General features: G+C 43.8%; 1 protein-coding gene across 1 annotated transcript in view; it reads right to left on the reverse strand.

Annotated features, from left to right (window-relative positions):
- Nucleotides 1-357: 357 nt before the first annotated feature.
- Flvcr2 (feline leukemia virus subgroup C cellular receptor family, member 2) overlaps nucleotides 358-25362 on the reverse strand; it is a 49570-nt gene continuing 24565 nt past the window's right edge. Inside the window, exons 2-10 of the mRNA XM_013017067.1 lie at nucleotides 24966-25107; nucleotides 21801-21941; nucleotides 13080-13147; nucleotides 11476-11579; nucleotides 7606-7716; nucleotides 5930-6035; nucleotides 5692-5803; nucleotides 5107-5162; nucleotides 358-1718 (exon numbers count right to left, since the gene is read on the reverse strand). Of these exons, the coding sequence (XP_012872521.1) occupies nucleotides 1650-1718; nucleotides 5107-5162; nucleotides 5692-5803; nucleotides 5930-6035; nucleotides 7606-7716; nucleotides 11476-11579; nucleotides 13080-13147; nucleotides 21801-21941; nucleotides 24966-25107 (909 nt within the window). The 3' untranslated portion in view covers nucleotides 358-1649. The remainder of the gene's footprint in view (nucleotides 1719-5106; nucleotides 5163-5691; nucleotides 5804-5929; nucleotides 6036-7605; nucleotides 7717-11475; nucleotides 11580-13079; nucleotides 13148-21800; nucleotides 21942-24965; nucleotides 25108-25362) is intronic.

Consider the following 25362-nt stretch of genomic DNA (forward strand, 5'->3'; position numbering starts at 1 on the left):
CTGAGTTCAAGCTCCAGGACTGGACCCCCCCCAAAAAAAAAGAGAAAAAGAAGAAAAAAAGAAAATTAAGATAATCACAGACCACTTTGAGAATCTTTATTGCCTTAAGACATCTGATGTTACAAATAGAAAATACAAATTATCTTTTTAAAATGGATTCAGTAAACAATGTTAATACATTTTTGAGCAGTTGAATAAACATCTTTCTCCCATTAAAAAGGTAGATACCCTTCCCACCCCTTCCACCCAAAGTGTGAATTTCATGTATTACTTATACAGGGAATTCTGCCCCTCCATGTGCAGATCTGTGTATACGTGCGCACGCACGCGCACACACACACACACACACACACACACACAGAGCCCAATAACACCAGCCCAGGCTCCTCTGATATAATGAGAGAGACTAAATTCAGACAGCATCATGGTCATAGCCACAGCTACCCTGGAAAAATTAACTAAGATCTCTTCTTATGTTCAGAAGATACAAAGCCCGGGAGTAGGGCCACACAGCAGGCTAGGTAGGAAAAGAGCTCAACTGGAATTGGTTTAAAGGGAATCACTTGAGGTTGAGGTTATCTGATAAAGATCATCAATCACTAGCAGGAGATGAAGAGAAGTTGGGTGTGCAAATACTGCCTCCACCAGAGTCGAGATATGTTTATAATTCAAGCTAACTCAATGCCCATTGCAAGAGATGAGCTCCTGGCTACCCTTTTCCTCTCATCTCTCAGAAGCAGCCTTAGCTTTGCCAGAGTGGAATGTTTGAGATTAGCTGTGATTATCCCCTGGGAATAATGCAATGTCCAGATAAAAATAGACTAGGTGAACTTGGACACACAGCAGTCCCTGGCCAAAGACTTCTTTTGTATGAAAACACAAGTCAGGCTAGCAGAGTTCCCAAATGCAGATCTTCACAAACTCACCCTGCACCTTCTTGGCCCCTAGGTGATACAGTATCCCCTGCAGGACTACAATCAAATTTGGCCAAGTTTATTGATATTTTGTCTGGTCAGCGCTTAAGAAAGAGGGTCTGGAGACAGATTCCAACATCAGACCAGGAGAATGGGGTTGGGCCAAGAGTCCTGAGGGAATTGCCCTGATGGGGTTGTTCCATGGAAGATGTTCCCATTGTGCCTTCTCTCGGTGCCCTTGAGTGGTTTGTGCAATGACTCAGGCTGAGGAATGACTCTTCCCCAGGCAGAGCAGCTGGCCCCTTCTTCATGAGAACTGGGCTTTATGGGAAGGTCTTGAGACAATAGAAAAAGTGAATATCCTGAGTAAGCTTTCTTCTTGTGATAATTTTCCAAGTATTCTCCAGAAGAGAGGAAGGGGCTAGAGGAAGGAAAGAATCAAGCAACATTAGACTCCAGCACCCTCTATCAGCCTCTCCCCAAACCAGCACCCATGACCTAATAGAGAAGGGGGCAATAATCCAATCTGCATTTGATGGAAGGTCCGACTTTCCTCCATGAAGCATCCAAGCTCTTGAGTGGGTTCCAGGAGGCATGGGCACTGCCATGCCAGCCACAAATACTGCAGCCGCTTCCCTCCAGAAGCTGTCCCAATGAAGGTCTTTCTGCTGGCAGTGAGCTGAGTGGAATGAACAAGTGGGTGTTCATGGTTCCTGAGTGGCTGCCATGTCTCCATCAGAGACGATGCTCTGACACAATGGTGGGCACCTTGCTGGTGTTGCTTTCCTCCTCCTCCTGGACTTTCTGCAAGGCAAAGCAAGCAGGTAGTCCTGCGAGGCAAAGCAAGGCACCCTTCCCTGGCTGGAGCAACTGCCTGGCTATGACTCTAACCAGTGGGAACATGAGCCAGTGTCCATTCTACCCCCAGAAGCAACTGAAAGGAACAAGAAACAACAGGTCCTACCTAGAGCATGCTTAGTTAGGTACATCACCTCATCAGACCTCAGCAAAGATAAAGGCCAATTTCCTATGATGCTAGGGCCACCAAACCATCCCACTCATCCCAAGTACAGTGCCTCAGGTTCGCTGTTGGGATTAAAACAAGCAAATCCCACCCTGCCTCCCTATCCTGACAGCCAGAAACTCCACCACACACCACCAACTAGCTGCCCAACATGCCAAGCCTATGGCTTCCATTCAGAGGTGGCCCCCATGATGAGAAGTAGCATCATAATGTTCATGGGGGAAAAAAAAACAAAAATGCAAAGATGGGCTGGGAAAGTGGCTCAGTGATAGAGTGCTTGCCTTGCATGCATGAGGCCCTGGGTTCAATTCCTCAGCACCACATAAGCAGAAAAAGCTGGAAGTGGTGCTATAGCTCATGGTAGAGTGCTAGCCTCGAGCTGAAGAGCACAGGGAGAGTGCCCAAGCCCAGAGTTCAAACCCCATGACCAACCAAAAAAAAAAAAAAACCCACAAAGACAGTGTTTTAAAGGCACCACATGTAATTGTCTATATCAACTCAATGGCTACATATTTGTACTTCATGCCTAGGGGAACATAGGCTAAGAAACAGTTTGCCCTTGGCTTTACCAAGGAAATCATAGCACAGGATTCATTCTAGGAAAGAGTACTTTAGGCCATTCGCATTATATGGGTTTGAAATTAAGTATGACCTGTAATTCTCTTAGGTCCCAGACAAATACTACCAACTCAAGAAATGCTTTGTCTGACCCAGGCATGGTGGTGCATGCCTAAAATCCCAGCACTGAGATAGAAAGATCAAAAATTCAAGGCCAGCCTGGGATATACAATGAGACCCTGTCTCACAAAAGCAAAAAATGATCTTCTAATTAGCAAAAGGCCTTGGACACAGACACAGTGCTGCCCAGTCAACACGATTCAAGGCCTAAAGGGGCAGGTGCAGGGCCAAACTAAGGTCGGTACCAGCTGAACAGATGGAGGGCATCCTGGTCATTCAATGGCATGGGCAACAGCGCTACGTATGCCCCTTTCCCTTCCTCAGTCTTGCTAACCTTTCAGCATCAGACTAGCCTCAGGCATGAGTCTAGTCAGACAACTGATGCCCATAGTCAGCAGCTCTCCAGCATATACAGCATACACAAATGCCCAGGCACCTGCGGCCTTGAGATCACTACCAGAAACAGGCTTGTAGGGACTGAAGCATAACTATCATCTATCTATGTGCTGGAAGAAAAATGGAAAACTCAAAGCAAAAACTCAAATTCAAGGACAGTCATTAGCCTTATCTCTCTTTTTGTTGAAACTACACATCTCATTCTTGTGAAGAGATCTGAACTGGGTGCTGGAAGCTCATGCCTGTAATCCTAGCTACCTAGGACACTGAGATTTGAGGATCATGGTTTGAAACCAGCCAGGTCAGGAAAGTCCACAAAACCCTTATAAGCTGATTAACCATCAAAAGGCCATATGTGGAGGTGTGGTTCAAGTGGGAGAGCACCAGCTTTGAGCAAAACAGCTAAGGAAGAGTACCCTAGCTCTGAGTTTAAGCCCTACTACTGACATCACAGGTGGGGGGGGGAGAGGGGGAGAAAGGAGGAGAGAGAAAAAGAGAGAGGGAGAGAGAGAGAGAGAGAGAGAGATGGGGGAAGGAAAGAGACAAATATGGTGCCTGCTTTGTTTGTGCCTGATTCTGACATTTTTTGTCTGCAACTCCTTGAGTTTCACTGACCCGCATGAGGTACCCATAATGACCCAGCTTCAGAGGAGGCACGCCCTGTGGCAGTGGCAGCTTCCTTGCCAGTGTCAGCTCTAGCATGATCTTACTTCCCCTTAATACCAAGTTGTCACTGACTCTGTCAGTAAGATCCAGAAACACATAGTGAATTATCCAAGGACATGAGACAAGTGAGAATCATGACTGAAACTTAAGGCTTCTATTCAGCTACTCAGCACAGTTTCCAACATACCAGACTCAAGCAAAGCCAACAAACTTGGACCAGGCAGACCCCAATATGGTTTCAAGACTAAGGAAATATTAGAACACCTGGAAGGGTAAACAAGATAGAAATACGTATATTGCAGACATAAGGCTGTAGTAGACTATAACTGTTTGCAGAGTTTATCAAGCTGTCTTAAGCAAACATGTAGAGTAGAAAATTAAACATACATAAACTACAGGTGCATAGATGACAACATGCAAAAATAAATGTACAGGGTAAGATGATAGGGGATTTCTGTATTCTTGTTCACCTCTATCTGCCAGTAACAGGGCAAAATCTCATGACACTAGACACAATGTATCTTTTTTTACTCCCCCCCAAAAAAAATTAATCTGCCCTGCTTTATTACAGATACCCTTTCCTAAGCTTTTTATCTACTTATTGACCAAAGTGTATCCAATCAGTATGTCTCTGTATGTAACACAGGCACAAGCCTCTGTCCACAGTGGCTCTTGATCCTCATGCAAGTCCACAGAGCATCATTTTTGCTTTAAGGTTTGTCTCTCTGTCTCTCGATGAAGTTCTTCCCCTAGGCTCCTCCCCCTGCTGGGCTTCAGACGCCTGCCAGCTCAGATGCCAGCACATGGCATCTGGAGACAAATATTGAAGAACTGAAGATTCTTGTCTATCTGCCAACACATATCTTTAAGTACTAAACTCATCTCTTGCAGAAAACTAGTTTTGCCTTTGAAAATTAGCCAAGACTATTAACATGAGGAATACTCAGCCTTAGCACACCTCTACAGTGCTACAGCAATGCACATTGGTTGAACTGACAGTACATTCTTAGAGAATAGTTAGCAACAGTTAGAAACTCAAAAACATATATGACCACAAATCCATTTCCCCAAGAAATGCCACAGACAGAACTTGTCCAAACAGTCATCTTCCAACATATTAGTCACAAAACTCCAAAAACCTTAATATGGCAAGAAGTGGATGACCACCGTATGTTCTGGGGACAAGAGCAGGGAGCCAGAAGGGTAGAAAGTGGGAGAAAGAGCCCAGAAAAGACCAGCAGAAAAGCAATGGCAGAACCAACAGCCACTGAGGAAACCCTTTGAATGTATGTGTACAGGGTGAGCTGGCCTCAGAGCCATCACAAAACCAGACCCTCTGGGAGCCCCCATGACCCCACCTGTGTTGGCTCAGCTTCATCACTGGCCTCAGGACCCAGATCTTATACCCATGAAGCTCCTCATACTCACTATCTCAGGAACATCTTTGTTTGCCTTCTGCCTCCGGAGATCTGCCCTAATGAAAGCTGAATGGCAAAGACAAGAGTTATCAAGCAGATTCAATGGTCAAGTTCACCTGAGAGAGGTGATCAGATATCTCAAGTGAGTCAACTCACTAAAGCCCAAGCACCACTGCTGTCCCGGAGAGGCAGAATCCAATAATGACACTGGCCTTCTCTTACAGATGGGTCACTTCCCTTAAAAGTCCCTTTAAGTCTTTTATAGTGCTAGAACTTTACACACATTGCTCCACCCATCACCAGCTATCTTAATTTTACAGATTAGATTCCCAGAGGTTGTTTCACATACCCAACAACCACAGAGGTCAGTGTCAGTCTGTCTTCACATATGAATAGGCTGTCTGACCCCAAGGCCTCTTCACATCCCACACAATCCTGCTACTACCTCCTAAAATGATTTCCTAACGATCATCCCTACCTGTCCCCCAGCATGTGCATTTCCCATCTATACACAAGAGTCCCAAATTACCAAAAGCCTGAGCCTCCTCTGACTCTCAGCCCTTCCCCCCATCCCACCCCACCCCTCTCTACTTACCAGTGAGAGCTGCTCCAAGGGCAAGGAATACACAGAGGAAGATGTTCCCAGGCAAGGTGCCATAGTCTTCAATAATCTGGCCCTGAGCAATGGTGAAGATGATCCCAAATACCTGGCAAAGCATAAGAGAGATTAGAAACTAGAGTCCAGTCCATGAGCTCCTGGGGAGAACTGAGCTGCCATATGGGAACACCAGTCAAGCTGGGCAGAGAACAAAGAGGAAACTTAGCTTCTCTACCTGTGCAGACACATTGAGGAGGCCAGATGACATTCCCTCGGATTCTGGGTACGTGAGCTCCACAGCAAACTCAAATCCCAGCGGGAGATAGCCAGTCATGAAGAAGCTGAAGTCCAGAGCAGAGAACACGGTGACAGAGAGCTTGCAGAACAAGGATGGGACCCACTGCCTCTCCTACCCTCCCTCTCCCAGTGAGCTATGCCAGGCCCATTAACAATCTGGCCATCCCCAAATGGCCATACCAAGGAAAGAGGATTCTGTAGACTAGTATGCCTTATCCTCAGATACATGGGATCCTCCAGGGATGTTTTTGCAGCCAGCAATGGCAACATTTACAGAAAGGCAAGAATGTCTGATGTGTGCTATAATGAGCCTTTATTTTCTTCTCCCCCCACCCCCACCCTCAGATACCATTGAGAATTACTAACATAAAGGTGGTGGGTTCAAATCAACTTGAGTCTTTCCAACATCTTAGGTTGCAGAAAATTTTGTGGTTTCTCTTTTGAGCTCTTAAACACTGTATTTTACATTATTAATCACTATGCTGACAAGTATGTGAAACATTCTTTTGCATTGATGCATTTTATACCTCTCCATTAAAAGCATAACAGCCACAGGAAAAAAAAAAGAATGTCTAATGTGTTTCACTTTCAGCCAAGAGACCCTGTGTAGGAAGTGGAAAGACTCTGGAATTGGGCAGCATCTCCATGGCTCTCTGAAACCAAGAAAGAGCTCATCTTTGGCATGTCCCTCCAGAGACTAGCCATCTGGCCGGACCAAGGGTCTGAGGTGTCTCTCCTCTACTCACATACACAGTGGCACTGCCAAAAGAAAGTAACTGAGGGGTGAAGTGCGGCATAGGCCCTTGTGAAAGGAGTGCTGATTCATACATTTCTTCAAATAATAGATCTAGAAATTTTCACTTCTAATTCTTTCCATCTGTACCACCCCTTACTGTTCTCATATCCTGAATTGTTGGGGAGGGAAGGTGGGGTGTGTGTGGGGGTGTGTGGGGGGTGTGTGTGTGTGTGTAGGTTCTGGGGCTTGAACTCAGGACCTGGGAGCTGTCCCTGAACTTCTTTTGCTCAAGGCTAGTGTTCTACCACTTGAGCCACAGCTCTACTTTCAGCTTTTTGGTAGTTCATTGAACATAAGTGTCTCATGGATGTTCTTCCCAGGCTGGTTTTGAACCACTGTCCTCAGATCTCAACCTCCTGAGTAGCTAGGATTACAGGCATAAGACACTGGTCTCTCTCAATCCCTCCAACTCGACAAAGCACGACACACTTACTTTCACTGACAGATGAGAAACTGAAGCTCAGAACAGTTGATTGGCCTGACTATGACAGCAGTCACCATCAGAACTTAGACTCTGGCCCCAAACTTCTGATTCTGAGCCCTGTGTACCATCATTGACACACTGTGTTCCCAGGCAAAGCTAAGAGATGTTAATCATTTCTTAGCATCCCAGAGGTCTTAAAGGGCATAGAACATGTTTCACTCCACCCCAGCAGAAGAGCACAGGCTGCCTAGCATACTGCAAGTAGTATCAAGGCCCCTGTATACCCTTTCCACATGTCCAAGGCAGCAGGGGGTCTATGTGGCATTCTAGCATACTGGAAGTGCTGGGATCCATGCAATGGTGTTTTCAACTAAACAGTTGCAATTAAACTTACCCCATTGTACCAGCAGTGATGAACACAACCCACAGGTGTTCCAGGTTCAAGGTGAATGTATATACTACCATGCCCACCAGGGTCATGACATAGACCACCAGGGTTGTCTCCCTACAAGTATGACAAAGAAGTTATATAGCAAGATCGATCATTCATTCATTCCTTAAGTGTCTATAGGACACTAGTATATTAAGCTCTGGGCTCTGGGCTGGGACATCATGAATGTAATGTTAATTTTTTATCAACAATTTTATTTACAATGACAAATAATAACTGTTATTATTATTTGACAGTACTGGGAAATTGGATGCAAAGCCTCATGCTTGAACTAGTAACTCTCCATCTTAAGCCATGTTGTCAAGGGCTTTTGCTTTTAGTTTGACTTTCTTTGCAGACATGGTTTTGTACCTTTGTTTGAATGACCTCAGACCATGATCTTTCTACATCTGGCTCCTGAATAGCTGATATTGCATTCATGCACACCACACATGGTTTATAGTTGAGATAGGGTCCCACTAGCTTGTTTCACACTGTTATCCTCTTATTGCTACCTCCCAAGAAGCTAGGATTCCAGATGCATACCACCATACCTATGTGGCAATAAGTAATTATTGAACTATATCCTGATCAGTGTTACAAAAGGTAAGACTAGCAAATACCAATTCCAAGCTGGGTGCTGGTGGCTCATGCCTGTAATCCTCGGTACTAAGGAGGCTGAGATCTGAGGATCACAGCTCAAAGCCAGCTGGGGCAGGAAAGCCTGTGAGACTCTTATTGCCAATTAACCACTAGAAAACCAGAAGTGGTGCTGTGGCTCAAAGTGGTAGAACACTAGCCTTGAGCAAAAGAGCTCAGGAGTAGAACCTAGGCTCTGAGTTCAAGATCCATCACACTCACACACACACACACACAAACACACATACACACACACACACACACACACAAAATCAATTCCACTAGATTATGCTCTCTTCCCACAGAATCCTTACACAAGCTGCCATGCCCTGCCCACAGATAAGAGCAGCTCAGCCCTTTTCCTTCTCTTAACTCCCACCAGAAAAAGGAAACAAATCGGGATAAACATTTAGCCTGGTCACAGTGCAGCAGAGCCCAGGACTACTGCACAAGTCATCCAATTCTGCCTGTTGGCTTTGCCCTGAGACCCCACAGAAACAATAGGCAGAGATCTGAGTTTCAGATGTTCTTTTCTTGGTAAGTTTTTCCTGTTGTCACTTGCACAGCACAGCACAACTTTTCCAATTAAACCTAAACTACTCTGCTCCTGACAGGAGAACTCAGAAAAAAAAAATTCTCGACCCCAGAACTAAGGGCATGATTTCAAAACCAAAGCAAAACCTCTACTCACTCCTTGCCAGCTTTCCTAAGTGAGTTCTGTGTTGTGGAGCCCCCACGGGCTTCTCTCTCTAGATCCCCCTCCCAGAAGGCACTGCTCCCGTTGACGAGGTCTTGCTCAGCCTCCTGCCTGGCTCAGGCTGTGCATCCTCCTCTCCCCTCCTGCCAAGACCATGGTGATATAGAGGATGACAGCTGCAGCCCTTGCTGCCACCCCTGAAGGCACAACACAGTGGGTCACCAGCACACACACAGTTTCATCACTCTCAGACCTGTGCATACTGGATCTCAAATTCTATTAAACCCTTTATGTGTGTTTATGATTTCAATTCAACTCTTACCCCCCCTCCAAAAAAATCATATAAGAAACATATGTCCATCCCTAATTTTACCAGTAAGGAAACCGAGGCTAGTGATTTGTTCAAAGTCATTGGCTGAGTACACTCAGAACTGGAATTTGAACTCAGAGCCGGGATAGAAGCCTCAGTGTTGTCTCTTGCTACCCATACAAGCAATAATGTGTGATTGCATTCTTGGATGAGGTCAAGGACAGAGCCTTGACCTCTGTGTCCCTTTGACCTGGTACTTCAAAGCAGTTACTGAGATGAAGTGCCTCTTTCTGGCCTTTGCCCTGCTCCCCACCCACTACCCTGCAGAAAGCTACTTCAAGGACACAATATCTCAGTGATTCTACAAGCTCACCAGATGCTGAACTTGTTTCTGCCACATTTACTTAACGTTAAACCACTGACGAGTTTAGAAAAACTTTCTAGTCCTTGCCTCAGAAAAATGGGCCTCACCAACAATTTCCAGTCCTCGAGCCAAAATGGACACACAGGAGACCTGGGGATAGGGAAGCAGCTGACCACAGGATTTGGACATGGAGGCACACTTAGAGCTACTGATGCCTAAGCTCTGAAGTGGGCTGAGCAAGTGTCCTCCCAAGCCTTTCATTCTGTTTGTAATTTCATCTGAGTCATCTGGCTGCCCACATCCCAGCCCAGCCAACATTCCAATCCCTCCCTTCTCCTTCTGCAAAGCAAGCCTGGAAGAAGGGACACTGCTGTCCACTAATCTGAGGATGGCCAGTCTTCACTGGTCTTGCATCTGGCCAAAGCAATCAACTAGCGGATGGCAGAGACGAGATGGCAGCCAAGCCCCACCAAACAACCACATCCCTAAGAGAGACCTCAACTGGCCTTTGACTAGGACAGCCATGACCAGAGGTTGACCTGGTCTGACCAGAGCCTCATAGCAGCAGGTCTGTGTGGCTGGAAACAGGTCTGCTACTGTCTGTCACCTCCAGACACTGGGAACTTTGGAGGCCTTAACAAAGCAGCCCAGAATATAGCTCTGTCCCAGCTGAGGATAATACTGGCAGCTGTCCCACCAGCCTGTATTAATTGAGTACCTAGGCATGGGGAGCACCAGAAAATCACAAGAAGTCAAGGACAAGGCTGGGAGTTAGCTTAGTGATATAGTGTTTGCTTCCATTTGAGCCCTAGCCCTTTTTTCCTTTAGTTTTTTTGGATAGGGTCTCATGCTTTTGCCTGAGGCCAGGCTCAGACCACAATCCTCCTAACCTATGTCTCTCTGTAGCTGTGCTCACAAACACAGAGCATCACAGCTAGCTTGTTGGTGGAGATGAGGGTCTCATACTTGTAGCTCAGGTAGGCCTCAGACCTCTACCTCATTGCTTCCCAAGTAGCTGGATTTACATGGAAACTTTTTAATGAGCTCTGGGGCTCTTAGAAATGCACTGGGCGTTCAGGTCCAAAATATATCATGATATTTACCAATAAGATAGAAACGAATACACGATAATTCACACTGTAAACTTAGAGCACGAGTTGATATCACTGGAACTCAGGGAGCCATGGCAACAGGACCGTGAAATCATTGCCTTATCTCACTCTTGGAACCATCCACAAACTTTCCAACAGTTGATATTTGTTTCACAGTCATTTTCCTTTTCTTTATTAGCATACATTAATTGTGCAAGGCCATTTTTGAGTGACATTTTCCACACATGTACACAATGCAACCTGATCAACTTCACCCTTTCTGTCACTCTCCTTTAACCTTATCCTCCTTAAAACCATTTCAACTGGTTTCATCGTTCTATTTTCATACCTACAAATAAATGACTTCAACTGTATTCATCTGCATTTACCCTCTTCCTTGGCCCACCCTCCCTCTCCATGGTGCCTACTTAAAAGTTACAATCTTTTTCCTATTTCTTTCTTCTGCCCCTGCTACAAGGCTCCTCGTTGGCTAGGAGAATGGGGAAGAGGATGGAGCTAGTCTTCTCGTGTGCACAATCTGCAGGGTGGGTATATTGTCCCTCTCTTTATAAATGAGGAAAGTGAGGCTCCGAGAAGCTAAATTTGAACTGCCTTGCTTGACTACTCAGACCTCCAGCTGCCACACCCAAAGTTTTTGAGCCCTGCTGCTAATGAATGTGTCATTTCAAAAAGTGGGTCCCTGCTTCTGAGCCAATGAACAAGAGTCACTTACTTGTAGGTTTTGGACTTATCCAGCCAGAGACCTGAGAGCATAGCCCCAAGCATTCCTGCGATGATGATGGTCAGGCCGATTCTTCCAGCATTCACCTCTTGCCCCTGGGGAAATCCCAAGGATCATCCCATTTCAGCCACATTTAGAAAGTTTGGGGACAGGAAGGCTAGGAAGGAGACAGGGGGCCTGGAAGAAAAATCTCACAACAGTAGGTTATATCACCAACAATATAACCCTGGCTGTGTTCAAGACTCTGGACACTGGGTGACATGATGAACCCAATTCTGGACTTAGAAACCACTTTCACACAGATTAAAAAAAATTTTTTTTGGCAGGTCCTAAGGCTTGAGCTATGGGCCTGGGCAGTCCCAGAGCTTTTGTGTTCAAAGCTAACACTCTATCACTAGAGCCACAGTTCCACTTCTGACTTTTTGTGGTTAATTGGAGATAAGAGTCTCACTGACTTTCCTGTCCTGGCTGGATTTAAACTGTGAGCCTCAGATCTCAGCATCCTAAGTAGCTAGGATTACAGGAATGAGCCACTGGTGCCTGGCTCTGATTTTTTTTAAGTTAATTACACAGCAGTTCTGGTGTCTTATATATCATTGTTTCTGTTTCACAGATGGGAAACAAATTGGAACAATCAGTGCAAAAAAGGAATGGGAGTCATAATAGCTATTTTATTGTCTATGAGGTGAGAGTTTATTTATGCCTGAGAGTTTACAACCTTTTCTCATGTAACCTCATCATTGCCCACCATAAGGTTAGGGGTCACTGTGTCTCTATTTTATAAATGAGGAAACTGAGGCACACTGAGATTCACTTTTTTTGTCCAAGGTCACAAGGCATGTATTAAGTACAGAGTTAGGATGTGAACTCAGACCTATCAAACGTAAAGGCTGGATCCCTTAGCCTTAGTAGCCTTCTGCCTCTGCCAGCATGAGCCCCTAGACATTGCAAAAGAGGGCCAGGCCTTCCTTGTTCCTGACTCTAGGACATATCATGTTGCCTTCCCAATGTCCAGCCTTCTGGGCATTGCTTCTGAAAACATTTTAAAAATGTTTTTTAAATGTTTTCATTTGAACCTATGAGTTCAAAACAAATCTTGCCCAAATAAAATAATAATAATAAAAACAATTTATGCTATATAATATATTCTATACTATATATTATGTATATTTATGTATGAGATATTTTATCATATACTATATAACATATAGTATAGCATATATGCTATATAACATAGTATATTATATATATGAGATCTTGTTTTATTATATTGTACGTTTTATATATATATCATCTATTATGTCTTATGTAAGGTGAGTATTTGCTAATCCTAAAACTAATCTTAAAAGAAATAACCATGCTTCTTCTGCAGAAAAGAGATAGCAGAGAGATGCTAGCCAGCTTGTCAGTGTCACCATCACAACTTAGGACCACCAGAGCCAGGTTGGGAATCCAGGGCCACCTTCCTCCACATCTCATCAGCATACAACCATCCCAGGCTGCCTAGAACTGGGGGAACCCAGGATAAACTCCCAGCCCAGCCTCTGTGGAGACAGTCCTGGAAAACCCTATTATCTCCAAGGGAACTCCCTTACCGGGTAGTGCAAGATCACCATTTGATTCAGCAGAGTGGACAAAGCATAAAAAGCACCGGCATTCAGACCTGAAGGAGGGAGAAACAACATTACAGTCAGCCTTATCCTAGAGCCCTTGCTAATTCCATCACCCTCCAGCAGTAAGGGAGCTTAAACATTCTCATCCTTACTGTCACTCCAGAGTGCTATTTCAAGAGAAGAGAAATTCAAGGAGCTCTGAAACTACTCTGCAGTCCCCATAGAAGTCCTTCAAAACAATCAGAAGTAACCATATCAACCTTTTCTTAGCCACACACCTTTGCCCTCTGATTCCTTGAACCTGACATGGAAACATAGGCTCTATAGAATATTACTCTCAAGTCAGAATTGTCTACATTCCTCTCTTAAGCTCTGGCCAGATTTTTGTGGGTTAGTACAGTAAGACAAATACTCAGCCTCTTCTTCCTCTGGATGACGCTTTCCCCTCTCTACCACTCCAGATCTCTGACCCCCTCATGCCACTCCCTCTGCAAGTCATTTCTTTCCTCGTTGACCACTCCTCCAACTTCTCAGATTTAATATCCCACAAGACCTATTATGTGGGATTAGATGACACTCTAAAGAGCATTAAGTTGGTGTCTACTTCATCAGTTCATCCACCAAGTAAATGGAGCAACTACAATATGCTATAAGAAACTGTTTCTTTTTTCTTTTTCTTTTTTCTTTTTTTGTCAGTCATGGGTCTTGAACTCTGGGCCTGGGCACTGTCCCTCAACTCTTCAGCTCTACCACTTGAGCCACAGCACTACTTCTGGTTTTCTGTTGGTTTATTGGAGATAAAAGTCTCATGGCCTTGCATGCCTGGGCTGGCTTTGAACTGCGATTCTCAGATCTCAGCCTCCTGAGTAGCTAGCATTACAAGCATGAGCCACCGGCGGCCGGCTTAAGAACCTTTTTCTTAAGGGAATAAGAAATACAGTGATTTGTCTGAATAAATATAGTGAGAGTAGCTATGATGACACTAAAACTGACTCAAGAGAGAAAGGATCTCTTGGCCTTCCTTTTCTTTTTTCCAATGATGATGATGATGATGATGATGATGATGATGATGAGAGGCAGCAGCGGGACACACTTATGTACTAGGCACTGTTCTAAGCCCATTACAGCTATAACTACCTGGAGGGTAGATAGTAGAGCATCCCCATTCTAGAGGTGAGAAAAATGCACACAATTAAAATCAAACATAGTTACTCCAGAATGTCCGCCAGGGGTCGTTTTAGTTCTAGCCGAACATGAGGCCCACAGCTCTACCTTGGGCACCCTTGACATTCATGTAGATTGGTGCAAGTCATAGCTTGTGTACACAGCAGCCTCAGGAGTTCCTCTCTAGTCAAAGCAGCTCATGGAGCTCCAAGCCACAGAGGTGTCTGGAAGCTCTTCTCTTTGGCCACTAAGGTTTCGCTAAAGTACAAGGAAGGGCGAGTACAGCAACCATTCTGATTTAATGACTCACCAGAGCCACTACCGGCTTATAACTCCCTAGGCTAGTTGCCAACGCCCCTTGGAGGGGTAGGCCAGTGAAAGGAATCATTGTACTGAGGAAAGCACAGAGAATGGCTTCCCACCAGAGAAGACTAGGTCATTCTGTCTGTTTGTATCATAAGAGGTCATTTTTATCATAAGCATTGTTGTCTAAATGTAACTGACATACGTCCCTATGTTGGGTTTTCTGGGACACAAATTACAAAATTAAGTGAAGGTCCAATTCTTACACAGATAAGAATTCTTAAATGGATAAGAACATTTCTTTTACACTCCCACAGCACTTTGGCTCTGTGTGGTGGGGCTAGTTCAGAACCCAATCCCACACAAATCTAGAGTACTTCATCTTAATTATTCTGCTTTATATAACTTCACAAAGTTGACTGTCAAGACAATTATTTTCCCAAGTCTGGCAAATTCTTTCTGTCCCAGCCTCTCTGAGCAGATCAGGCCACAGATGCAACAAGGTTGGGCTCAATGCAGCCTTCTAAACAGCACAAGGCCACAATGGGCCAATAAACCTGTTGGGTGACATGTAACATATATTCTGTCATACAGAATATACTACCCTAAGAGTATTTAGTTGGTGATCTACTTTGAGACTCTCAACATCTTAGCATGTATACTCTACTGATGATACATCAGGCCACTTCGAATTCCATTCCTGAGTTCAGACACTCCTGAGAAAGGGGGTGGGTGGCCTGGAATGTGGAAAGAAAAGGTAGAAAACAGCCTCCTGCCCTTTCTGGTCCTTCTGGCTCCTCCCTTGGCCACTGGCCTGGCCTGACCCTGTCAGGGATGTTTTAGTGGGACCTGGGCTTCAGACAGACAACTGCACTCAGTGTGGGATTCTAGCTGGGATGAACAAACTGAACAGAATCCATAGGAATCTGAAGGACATTATTTAGGAAGACTGAGTAGAAAGCATACCAACAGGTTCTTTCAGGACTTAGAGAGACCAAGGGAGGCTTGACCTCAGTAGTCTCACACTGTCCCTGAGCTTTTTTGCTTAAGGCTAGCATTTAGGAGCCACAGCTCCATTTCTGGCTTTTTGCTGGTTAGTGGGAGAGAAGAATCTCATGGACTTCCCTGGCTTAGAACAGTGATCCTCAGATCTCAGTCTCTTGAGTAGCTAGGATTAGAGGCATGAGTCACCTGCGCCAGTGTAAACATTTGTTTTAAAAGGCCAGCAAAGCTTGAGCTCAGCAGAGCTCCAAGGAATGTCTAATAGGATTGCAAACACATTCGGAAGCCAGGATCTTAGAGGAGGCACCAAAATCCTTCCACAGACCCATGTAGACAGAACAATGATAAAAAACGCTGGAGGGCCCCAAGGGAAAGAACCTCAGGAGAGGCTTAGAAAGCCTGAGAAGGGACAGAACCTAGGAGGTCAGAGCCTGACAATGAATGAATGATTCAGAAATGCAGCTGACGAAGAGGAGGAAAACATAAAGTACCTCCCTTGAAGACATTCTCTAGAAGAGGAGCCTTTCAAATATGTACATGTTGCACCACTGATGACAGATTAGAAGAAGCTATTCACAAAGGAAAAGTGGCCAAAGGAAGGCTCTTTTCTTTCATCTCTTCTGAAACACAGGACCCTGCCCTTCCCCAGCCACTAGTGGAATGTCTAACTGCAGCCTCAAGTCTTTCTTCATTGCCAAACTTGGGGAAGAAGGGAGGTCACTCACCAGCAGGTGATGTTTTGGCAACATCTAGCATGAGCCCAGTCCCTGCATTTCCTCCTAAACAAAATACCAAGCCTAACCATAGTTCAATTTGAACCTCAAATAATTGAAAGGTTAATTTTGAAGTATAAATTTGTCCCCAAATATTTCAAAGGACATGTTGATACTGGAAAGCATTTCTTCTTTATTTGAAGATATGTACACATACACACACACACACACACACACACACACACACACACACACACACATACACACATATTCCATAATATATCCCAGGCAGGCCTTGAATTCAAAATTCTCCTACCTCAGTCATTTCAGTGCTAGAATTATAGGCATGTATTACCATACCAAGCTGGAAATTCAAATTTCAGTGGATGGCCTTTATTTTCTATCTCAAACTCTTGGACCCTGGATTTCCTCTCAAGCCTTTGATTGCTATCAGTGCACTTTGCTGTGGGTAGCACTTTGCTCTGCAGCTTGGAGGACCACTTTGAAAGCACTGTACACATAATGCTAGACATTCCACCAACTGATCAAGAGTTACTTTCCACATAGTGAAGTCAGCTCAAACCAAAGAAAGAATATTGGAAGTCATAAGCTCACCAATGCAACAGCAATGTGGATGATGCATGCTGTGCATATGTTGATACTCAATTGGCTTTAAAAAGCTTTTACCTCATCCAGCATACTCTAATGGGAAGAAATGTTATTACTATTTCCTGCTGGAGGTGGGGAGTATTGGAGCAATGAAGGATAGTCATGGATGGGGGCTGGGAAGGTGGCTCAGTGGTAGAGCGCTTGCCTTGCACGAATGAGGCCCTGGGTTCGATTCCTCAGCACCATGTAAGCAGAAAAAGCCAGAACTGGTGCTAATGCTCAAGTGGTAGAGTGCTAGCCTTGAGCTCAAGAGCTGAGGGACAGCACCCAGGCCCAGAGTTCAGGCCCCACAACATAAATAAATAAATAAATGGAGAGGAAGTTAGGTCATTGGGATGTGCTCTTGCATCTTGCTCTCTTCTTGTTCTGCTTTGCCACCATGGTGAAAGCCCAAAACCAAGGGAGCCAACAAATCATGGACTAAGAGATATAAAATTATGAGTGAAAGTACATCTTTTCTCCTTTATTATTTTTTGCCTCTCTCTCTTTTGAGGTAATGGTGTTCACATGCTAAGTAAGCATGCTATATTCAAAGCTCTTCTCTATTCTTTCATGTAGTTTGCTATAGCAACAGAAAGCTGATAACATGGGGGATGGGCTAGTATGCTTAGGGATTTCAGAATAACTAGCTGACTTAAAAGTAAGCTTTTTTGTTGGCGGAAGTATTTTATTTGTGTATATATGTCGGTCATGGGGCTGGAACACTAGGCCTGGGCACTGTCCCTGAGCTCTTCAGCTCAAGGTGAGTGCTCTGCCACTTGACCGACCAATAGTGCTACTTCTGGTTTCCTGATGGTTAACTGAAGATCACAGTCTCATGGACTTTCCTGGACTTTCCTGCCCAGGCTGGCTTCAAATTGCGATCCTCAGATCTCAGCCTCCTGAGTAGCTTGGATTACAGGCATGAGCCACCAGCACACAGTGGCAGTGGTATTTTTTTTAAAACTTATTTATTGTTTTGCCAGTCCTGGGACTTGAACTGAGGGCCTTGGCACTGTCCCTGAACCACTTGAACTACAGTACCACTTCTAACTTTTTCTGAGTAGTTTAGAGATAAGAGTCTCATGGACTTTCCTGCCCAGGCTGGCTTTGAACCATGATCCTCAGATCTCAGCCTTCTGAGTTGTTAGGGTTACAGGTGTGAGCCACCAGTGCCCAGCGTGGTGGTAGTTTTTGTTGTTGTTTGTTTTTGTTTTAATTTGGAGCAAAGACAATTATAGAAGAAAGCAAATATTCTCAACTGGATTATGCAGCAAACACCACCTTTACAGGACAAAGATTTTATTAGACAAAAACTTGAGACCAAAACCCCGCCATCCTCAAATCCAAGGCATGAATGGCTTGCCCTGTTCCCCAGACCCTGGAACTCTAGACACTCTTGTCAAAAACAATCAGCTTCCGGTTTACTATCCAGAGGATTGAATATAAGGAAGGATATACTTCCCTAAAGATAGACCAAAGGAAAAGTCAGGCAAATGGGGCAAAGAAAAGGCCCTGATTCTGTCTCCAAGAGGCTCCTTTTTGTATAAAATGGTGTAGTGGTTAATAACTGGGCTTTGTATATGTCAGACTTGTCTAAAACAATTCCATTGCTTAGTAGCTATTCCGTTACAGGCAAGTCTCTCATCCTTTTCCTCAGGCCAAAAAAGAAGAAAAAATAAATTATAAACATACTATGTCAAAAGTTTCTTTTGAAAATATCGAATGAGGCTGGGCACTGGTAGCTCATGCCTACAATCCTAGCTACTCAAGAGGTTGAGATCTGAGGATCACAGTTTGAAGCCAGGTCAGGCAGGAAAGTCTGTGAGACTCTTATCTCCAATTAACCACCAGAAAGCCCCAAGTGGTGCTTTGGCTCAAAGTGGTAGATTGCTAGCCTTGAGCAAAAGAGCAGGGGTAACACCCAGGCCCTGAGTTCAAGCCCCATGATCAACAAAAAAATATAAATAAACAAACAAATAAATAAATAAGGAAAATCAACTGAGATTAGTTATGTGAAGCACTTAACATGGTGCCTGACACAGAATAATGGTTTAATAAAAGATTCTTTCAAATCTCTGATTAGACTAAGAATCATTTCCTCTGTTAGCACAGAGTTCTGTCACTTCATCCAATTTTCTACCATGGAAATAAGATTTATCATTCTCTGGCCATAATGAAATATATACAAATATCAAACTTAGTTTAACTCTTTCATTAAGACAACTGCACCTTTTAAGATAAGGTACTAATAAATCCTCTCTATGTACTACAAAGTCAAACTCTTCCAATGGCTCAGAAATACTTTCCTAGTTGAGGGTTATATCAATTTGAATGACTGTCTACTTCATCCCTTTCTTACTTTCCTTCTGTTCCTTTCTCTTTTTTTGTTGGGTATTGGAACTTCTAAGGCTAATCTGACCATTTAGATAAGAGATCATCAAACTTTGGTGTATGCCCAAAAAGTTAGGAATATTTCTCAACAGAGATTATAGGTTCTATTATCTAGAACTTCAGTAGATAAATACTTCAAGATAAAGGGCATTGATACACCTAATACTTAACCCTAGGCATAGCTCTCATGAATATATAGGCAGTTCTGGAATAGGCATATCTCATAATAAATATAGAGTGCTTTGGAGACCAGAGTCAACAGTGGTTCATACCATAGCTATTCAGAGGCTGAGATCTGAGGATCATGGTCAGCCCAGACAGAAAAGTCCATGAAATTCCACCTCCAAAACAATTAAGAAAAAGCTCAAGTGGCTCAAGTGACAGAGCTGCAACAGAGTAAGCAAGAGTATGAGGCCCTGAGTGTGAAGAGTAAGAGTGTGAGTCCCTGAGATCAAATCCTGGTACTGACAAAAAAAAAAATAGACACGCAAGCTTTGGAGCTGGTCAAATATGCCAATTATCACCGTTATGGGGATGATGAAGGTAGATGGCTTTTATCTGAGGCCAGCCCTGGACAAAAAATACAACCATTACATGAAAAATAAACTACAAAGCAAGAAGTACTAAGGGCATTGCTCAGATAGTTGAGTTTTACCTAACAAAGATGAGATCAACAAATCTAGGCTTTGTAACCAGGATGATGGTGCATATCTATAGTCTCAGCTACTCAGAAGACTGGCTTGGGAGGATTATTTAACAATGGGAGACCAGCCTGATGGGACAGACTCAAGATAGTAAGGCTCTGTCTAATAAATAAAATAATAAATAAATAGGAGTTAAATTAATTCTGGATCTGTCGTTTATATGACTTCGGTCTAGTTAGTTTCTCTAAGTTTTCATTTTTTCATCTGTAAAATGGGGACAATTACAGTATTTACTACACATGGGTGCAAAGTTGATAAAATTAAATGCTACTGTTGTTATAAAACTATGGTTCATGAGCCTCTATAAAACCTCAAGTGATAGTCATAGGATGTTCACTAAAAACAAGCCTCATCAACCCAATCACTTTTCTTTGTTTCATAGGCTACTGAGTGTGTACATACTTGCTGACTCTAGATTTTAATTTTACCTAATGAATTTAGGTGATCAAATGTAAGCTGGACAACAGTACACTTCTTGAACTAGAAATACTAGTGTTCATCTATAGATAGACGTTGATGGAATGTCATGAAGCTTGTCTTGGCCAGTCTCTGATTTGAGTTTTATTAAAGTTTGAAAAGGAAGCCGGGCGCTGGTGGCTCACGCCTGTAATCCTAGCTACTCAGGAGGCTGAGATCTGAGGATCGCGGTTCAAAGCCAGCCAGGGCAGGAGAGACCATGAGACTCCTATCTCCAATAAACCACCAGAAACCGGAAGTGGCGCTGTAGCTCAAGTGGTAGAGCGCTCGCCTTGAGCTGAAGAACTGAGGGACAGCGCCCAGGCCCAGAGTTCAGGCCCGACGACAGACAAAAAAAAAAAAAAAGTTTGAAAAGGAGGTACAGAAACACTGTGCTAGTAGGAAAGCCAACATACCAACATAAACACTCAAATTTATCTTGCCATAGGCCAAGAAAATGAAATAAAAAAGGGATATTGTGCTGTATCAGGAGAGAGAGAGAAAGAAGTGGGGGGGGGAATGGGGAATGGGGAATGGGAGAGGAGAGACAGAGAAAAAGAGAGGGATCATTTATGGATATTACAAAATGAAAGAAGATTGCTGAGTAGTGGCTGGTGTGATAAGACTCCTTTACTCACTCATTCATTCATTCATCACTACTGGACTATGCACTCCAGTCTGGCCATTGCAAAGGAGCTATAAAGATGAAAAGACAGAAATGATTCTAATAAATAAACTAAGTACTGAAAGAGAATTGATCTAGTAGGGAGACAGACTTCAAAATGCCATTTTAAAAAAATGGCAGGTATTAAGATGTACAAGTAGTAGCATGAGAAGAGAGAAAATGTAACCTACCCTTGCTTTTCAGAGATAACAATGGCATGAGCGTCAGAGGACCAAGAGACTTGTCAGATAACCTGACATGGAAAGAAAACGCTTTTTCTTTCTTTTTTTTTTTTTCTTTTTGCCAGTCCTGGGGCCTGGGCACTGTCCCTGAACTTCTTTTGCTCAAGGCTCTACCACTTGAGCCACAGCACCACTTCTGACTTTTTCTGTGTATGTGGTTCTGAGGAATTGAACCCAGGACTTCATGCATGTTAGGCAAACACTCTACTAAGCCACTTTCCCAGCCCAAGAAAATGCGTTTTCTAGAGTGGATTTTATGTAGCATGTGCAAAGGCCCTCAGACAGAGCAGGTTCTCTAGGAAGCCCTATACAACTCATATGAGCACAGGATTTGGGAAGGGTGAGATCCAGAGACACACCTCTCATCTCTTGTTCCCAGTCCAAGGGAACCACTGGGCAAATCCACACCTTACCATAGGTGATGATAAGCAGCACAAAGTTGAGGTTTTTGAAGAGCCGAATGATGGCGTGTAAGTATGAAGAATCAGGTGATGCCAAGGCATAGCTCAGGGACTGAGCTCTGCTGGGGGGATGTTTAGGCTTCTCCTTGAACACTGAAAGGAAAGAAACAGAGATGGCTGCAAACTCTTGTGGTCTCCCACTAGCAGAGCTGGCTCCACTCAGACAGGAGCACGCAGGAAGTAGGTGTGAACTGCCAGAGGAAATACTCAATTCTGCAATGGCATCTTTCCACTCCCCTCCCCTGAAACCACTTACCACAGTCTCAGGCTTAGCACCTGCTCCTTTGATTCCTTTCTGGGTTTTGTTTGATTTGTGGGGACAGGGCCTAACTACACAGCCCATACTTGGCCTGAACTCACACTCTGTTTCTGACCTCTAAAAGGTGGAAATCATTGGGCCTCCCATACAATATTCAAAGATCAAAGTGTCCCATGACAACCAACAGAAAACAGCCAGATCACCGGAAAACTTAAAACAGACAAACACAATAGCAACACATGGGCTGAAAAGAAGCAAAAGCTTGGCTGTCTGTGAGTCCAATGAATGAACAGTTTACCTTCAGAACTCCTTGAAAAGGGGACAAAACTGTGGCGCCCATACTTGGCACAGAGCTGGCACATGCTAGCTACAAAAAGTATTCCCTGAGTAAATGAAAGAAATGGTCTTCTGTAGGAAAAACAGAATCCATTTCTATTTTCACCAACTGGGAATCAGTAGTCTGCCTCATGAAGGAGACAAATTGACCGTGTTCCTCTCTGCTATGACTCTCTGCTACCAAGGGCTGGTGAGGGAGGGCCAGGATAAAAGTTGGTTCATATTCCAGTTTCCGCATGTCTGCTACTATCAATCATCTTGACTACACAGTGCTGTTCAGCTTTCAACTACTTTTGGACCAATTATTGGTCCAGTTATTGGACCAATCTAGGTCCTTGATTGAGTCTCTTAGCCTCTCTCATGGTTTGAGAAAACCATGTAGCCAGTGAACAGACTGTCTCCAGTTAGAGGAAATTGTGGAAATGAGATTTGCTCTCTTGGCAGATCAAAGGGGCCCCCTCCCACCCAGAAAACACTCCAGCCCTAACTTCAGAGCCCTGCTTCTTCCTCCTCCACAAATAGTCCTACCACCTCCTTTCCCCGGAACCTATCACCCATTGTCTTGCCTGTTTGCCTCTTCTTCTATCCCAAAGAAAGCAAGTGAGGCAAGTAGGTGCCTTGTCCCTACACCAACAGATATTGCCTCAAGTATTTAGAACCCACAAAGCAGGATTCAGATAACATTTCTCCATTCTTTATGCTTGGTAATAAAATGCCCAAACATAGCATTATCCTACCATCCAGGATTTCAGTTGCAATGAGCCAACCCTTCATCTGGTATAAACATAGAGTGTAGAGCCATCCAGTTGTGCAGCCCCCTGGCTGCATTCTTTACCCCTGCCTCTCACCTTCCCTAGAGCACCCAAACTTCTGCCTAAGCCATTCTGCCATGCAAAGCCACCTGGCAGCCCTTCCTCATCCTGGATCCAGGCAGGGAAAGGGGCGGAATGAGGTCCACAGTTGTAGATCTGTCTAATGAGGAGGTGAGCCAGCAGTTAGGAATGAAACCTTTAACATGTGAGATGGAATTTGAAGGCCTTAGGAAGAAAACTGGTTAACCTTTAGACAGGTGACTAACTGGAAAACAAAACAAAAACTCTACTCTTCTGTTAGTGACTTTTATTACAACCCACAGAACATCGTTTAGATGAAAACCAAAGACAAAATTCTGCATTTATTTGTTTGGGGTTTTTAATTTGTTTTTTTTGTGACAGGGTCTCACTCTAAAGCTTAGATTGTTCTTGAACTCATGATCCTCTTGCCCCAGGCTCTCCACTACTGGGATTACAAATACGAGCCACCCAGGCTGGAACACATAAAATTTTTCTAATCACATATGTCAATGATTAAATGGACATGCATATAAAATGTTAATAGCAGCTATTGGAGGTTGTGATTGCAATTAACTTGTACAAAGACAAGTTAAAGTCCATTTCTCTTATTTTTTGTATTTTCTAGATTTTTTCCATAGTAAGTATAAATTACTAATAATTTTTTAAAGCATTAAAGAATGTGGTCCCCATACATTCTCAGATTAATCTCTGAGATTACTAGTATTTGTAGATCAGCTTCTGTTTATCTTGTATTTTTTATTTTGACAGTTTTGGGGCTTGAATTCAGGGCCTGGGCACTGTCCCTGAACTTCTTTTTGCTCAAGGCTAGCACTTCACCACTTGAGCCACAACACTATGTATGGCTTTTTCTGTTTATGTGGTACTAAGGCATTGAACCCAGGGCTTCATGCACACTAGGCAGGCACTTTACCACTAAGCCACATTCCCAGCCTCTTGTAGATTTTTATAGTATGGAGTTAAACAAACTCGGATTTGGCTCTAATCTCTACCACTTATTAGCTATGTAATCTTGAGGACTTATTCATTTATTTACTCTGTGTGTGTGTGTGTGTGTGTGTGTGTGTGTGTGTGTGTGTGCGCGTGCTGGTATTGGGGCTTGAACTCAGAGGTCACCATTCTTGCTTGGCTTTTTCACTCAAGGCTGGTACTCTTATCACTTGAATCCCATTCCACATCTAACTTTTTTTTTCTGGCTAATTGAAAATAAGTCTCATAGACTTTTCAACCCAGATCTGAGTATCTAGGATTACAGGTGTGAGTCACCTGCCAACCACCAGCAAAGAACTTATTTGATTTCCCTCATCTTTTTGTCCTAAGTGGGACTGATACTGGTACCTCACTTGTGGAGTTATTGAGACCTAGATGAATCAGGCGTTCTTAGCTCAGTGCCTGGACACTGTAAACTCCCCACTGAGCTGTGATCAAGAGACCTGGAGATTGGTCTGGTGAAGGAGAGTAGTGAACCTTCATGAGGAATTAATAATGTGCACAGGCCAGCTAGCACTATATTGGGAACAAGTGCTCAGGCTAAAACAATTGGAGACCATAAAAATCTTGGCCTCCAGTGTCTGTAAATAGTCATAGTATTTTAGAGTCCTATTCACTGGGCTCCCACCAAAGTGTGCAGAACCTCCCTGCACCCTCCCTTCCGTCTACTGATGACCTTACCGATGATGACAAGGATGAAAAGGAGAGTGGCCACACCTCCTATTATGTAGAACATGATGCTGATGTGGTAGGCAAGCTTCTCCTGGTCATTGATGTTGGGTACCAAAATAGGAGGGACCAAGAACCCAATTGCAATGCCAAGCTATAGGAGACAGACACAATCAATTGGTTACTGATGGCCAAGAGGTAAACAACATACATTTAAAGAGATTCTTAATAAGCAAGATCATTCCCAACTTCCAAGCTTTCCTAAAGCCCAAATGCGGATTATTTCCTTGCTTCAAGACACTGGAGCAAGGGATGGGAAGGGGAAACAAAGGAGGAGGGTATAATGCTTGATAAGAAATGTACTCATTATCTTGCCCATGTACAGTATTTTCACAATAAAAAAATAATA

The sequence above is a fragment of the Dipodomys ordii genome, unplaced genomic scaffold (genome assembly GCF_000151885.1).
Source record: "Dipodomys ordii isolate 6190 unplaced genomic scaffold, Dord_2.0 Scaffold2, whole genome shotgun sequence".
In the NCBI taxonomy this organism is placed as follows: domain Eukaryota; kingdom Metazoa; phylum Chordata; class Mammalia; order Rodentia; family Heteromyidae; genus Dipodomys; species Dipodomys ordii.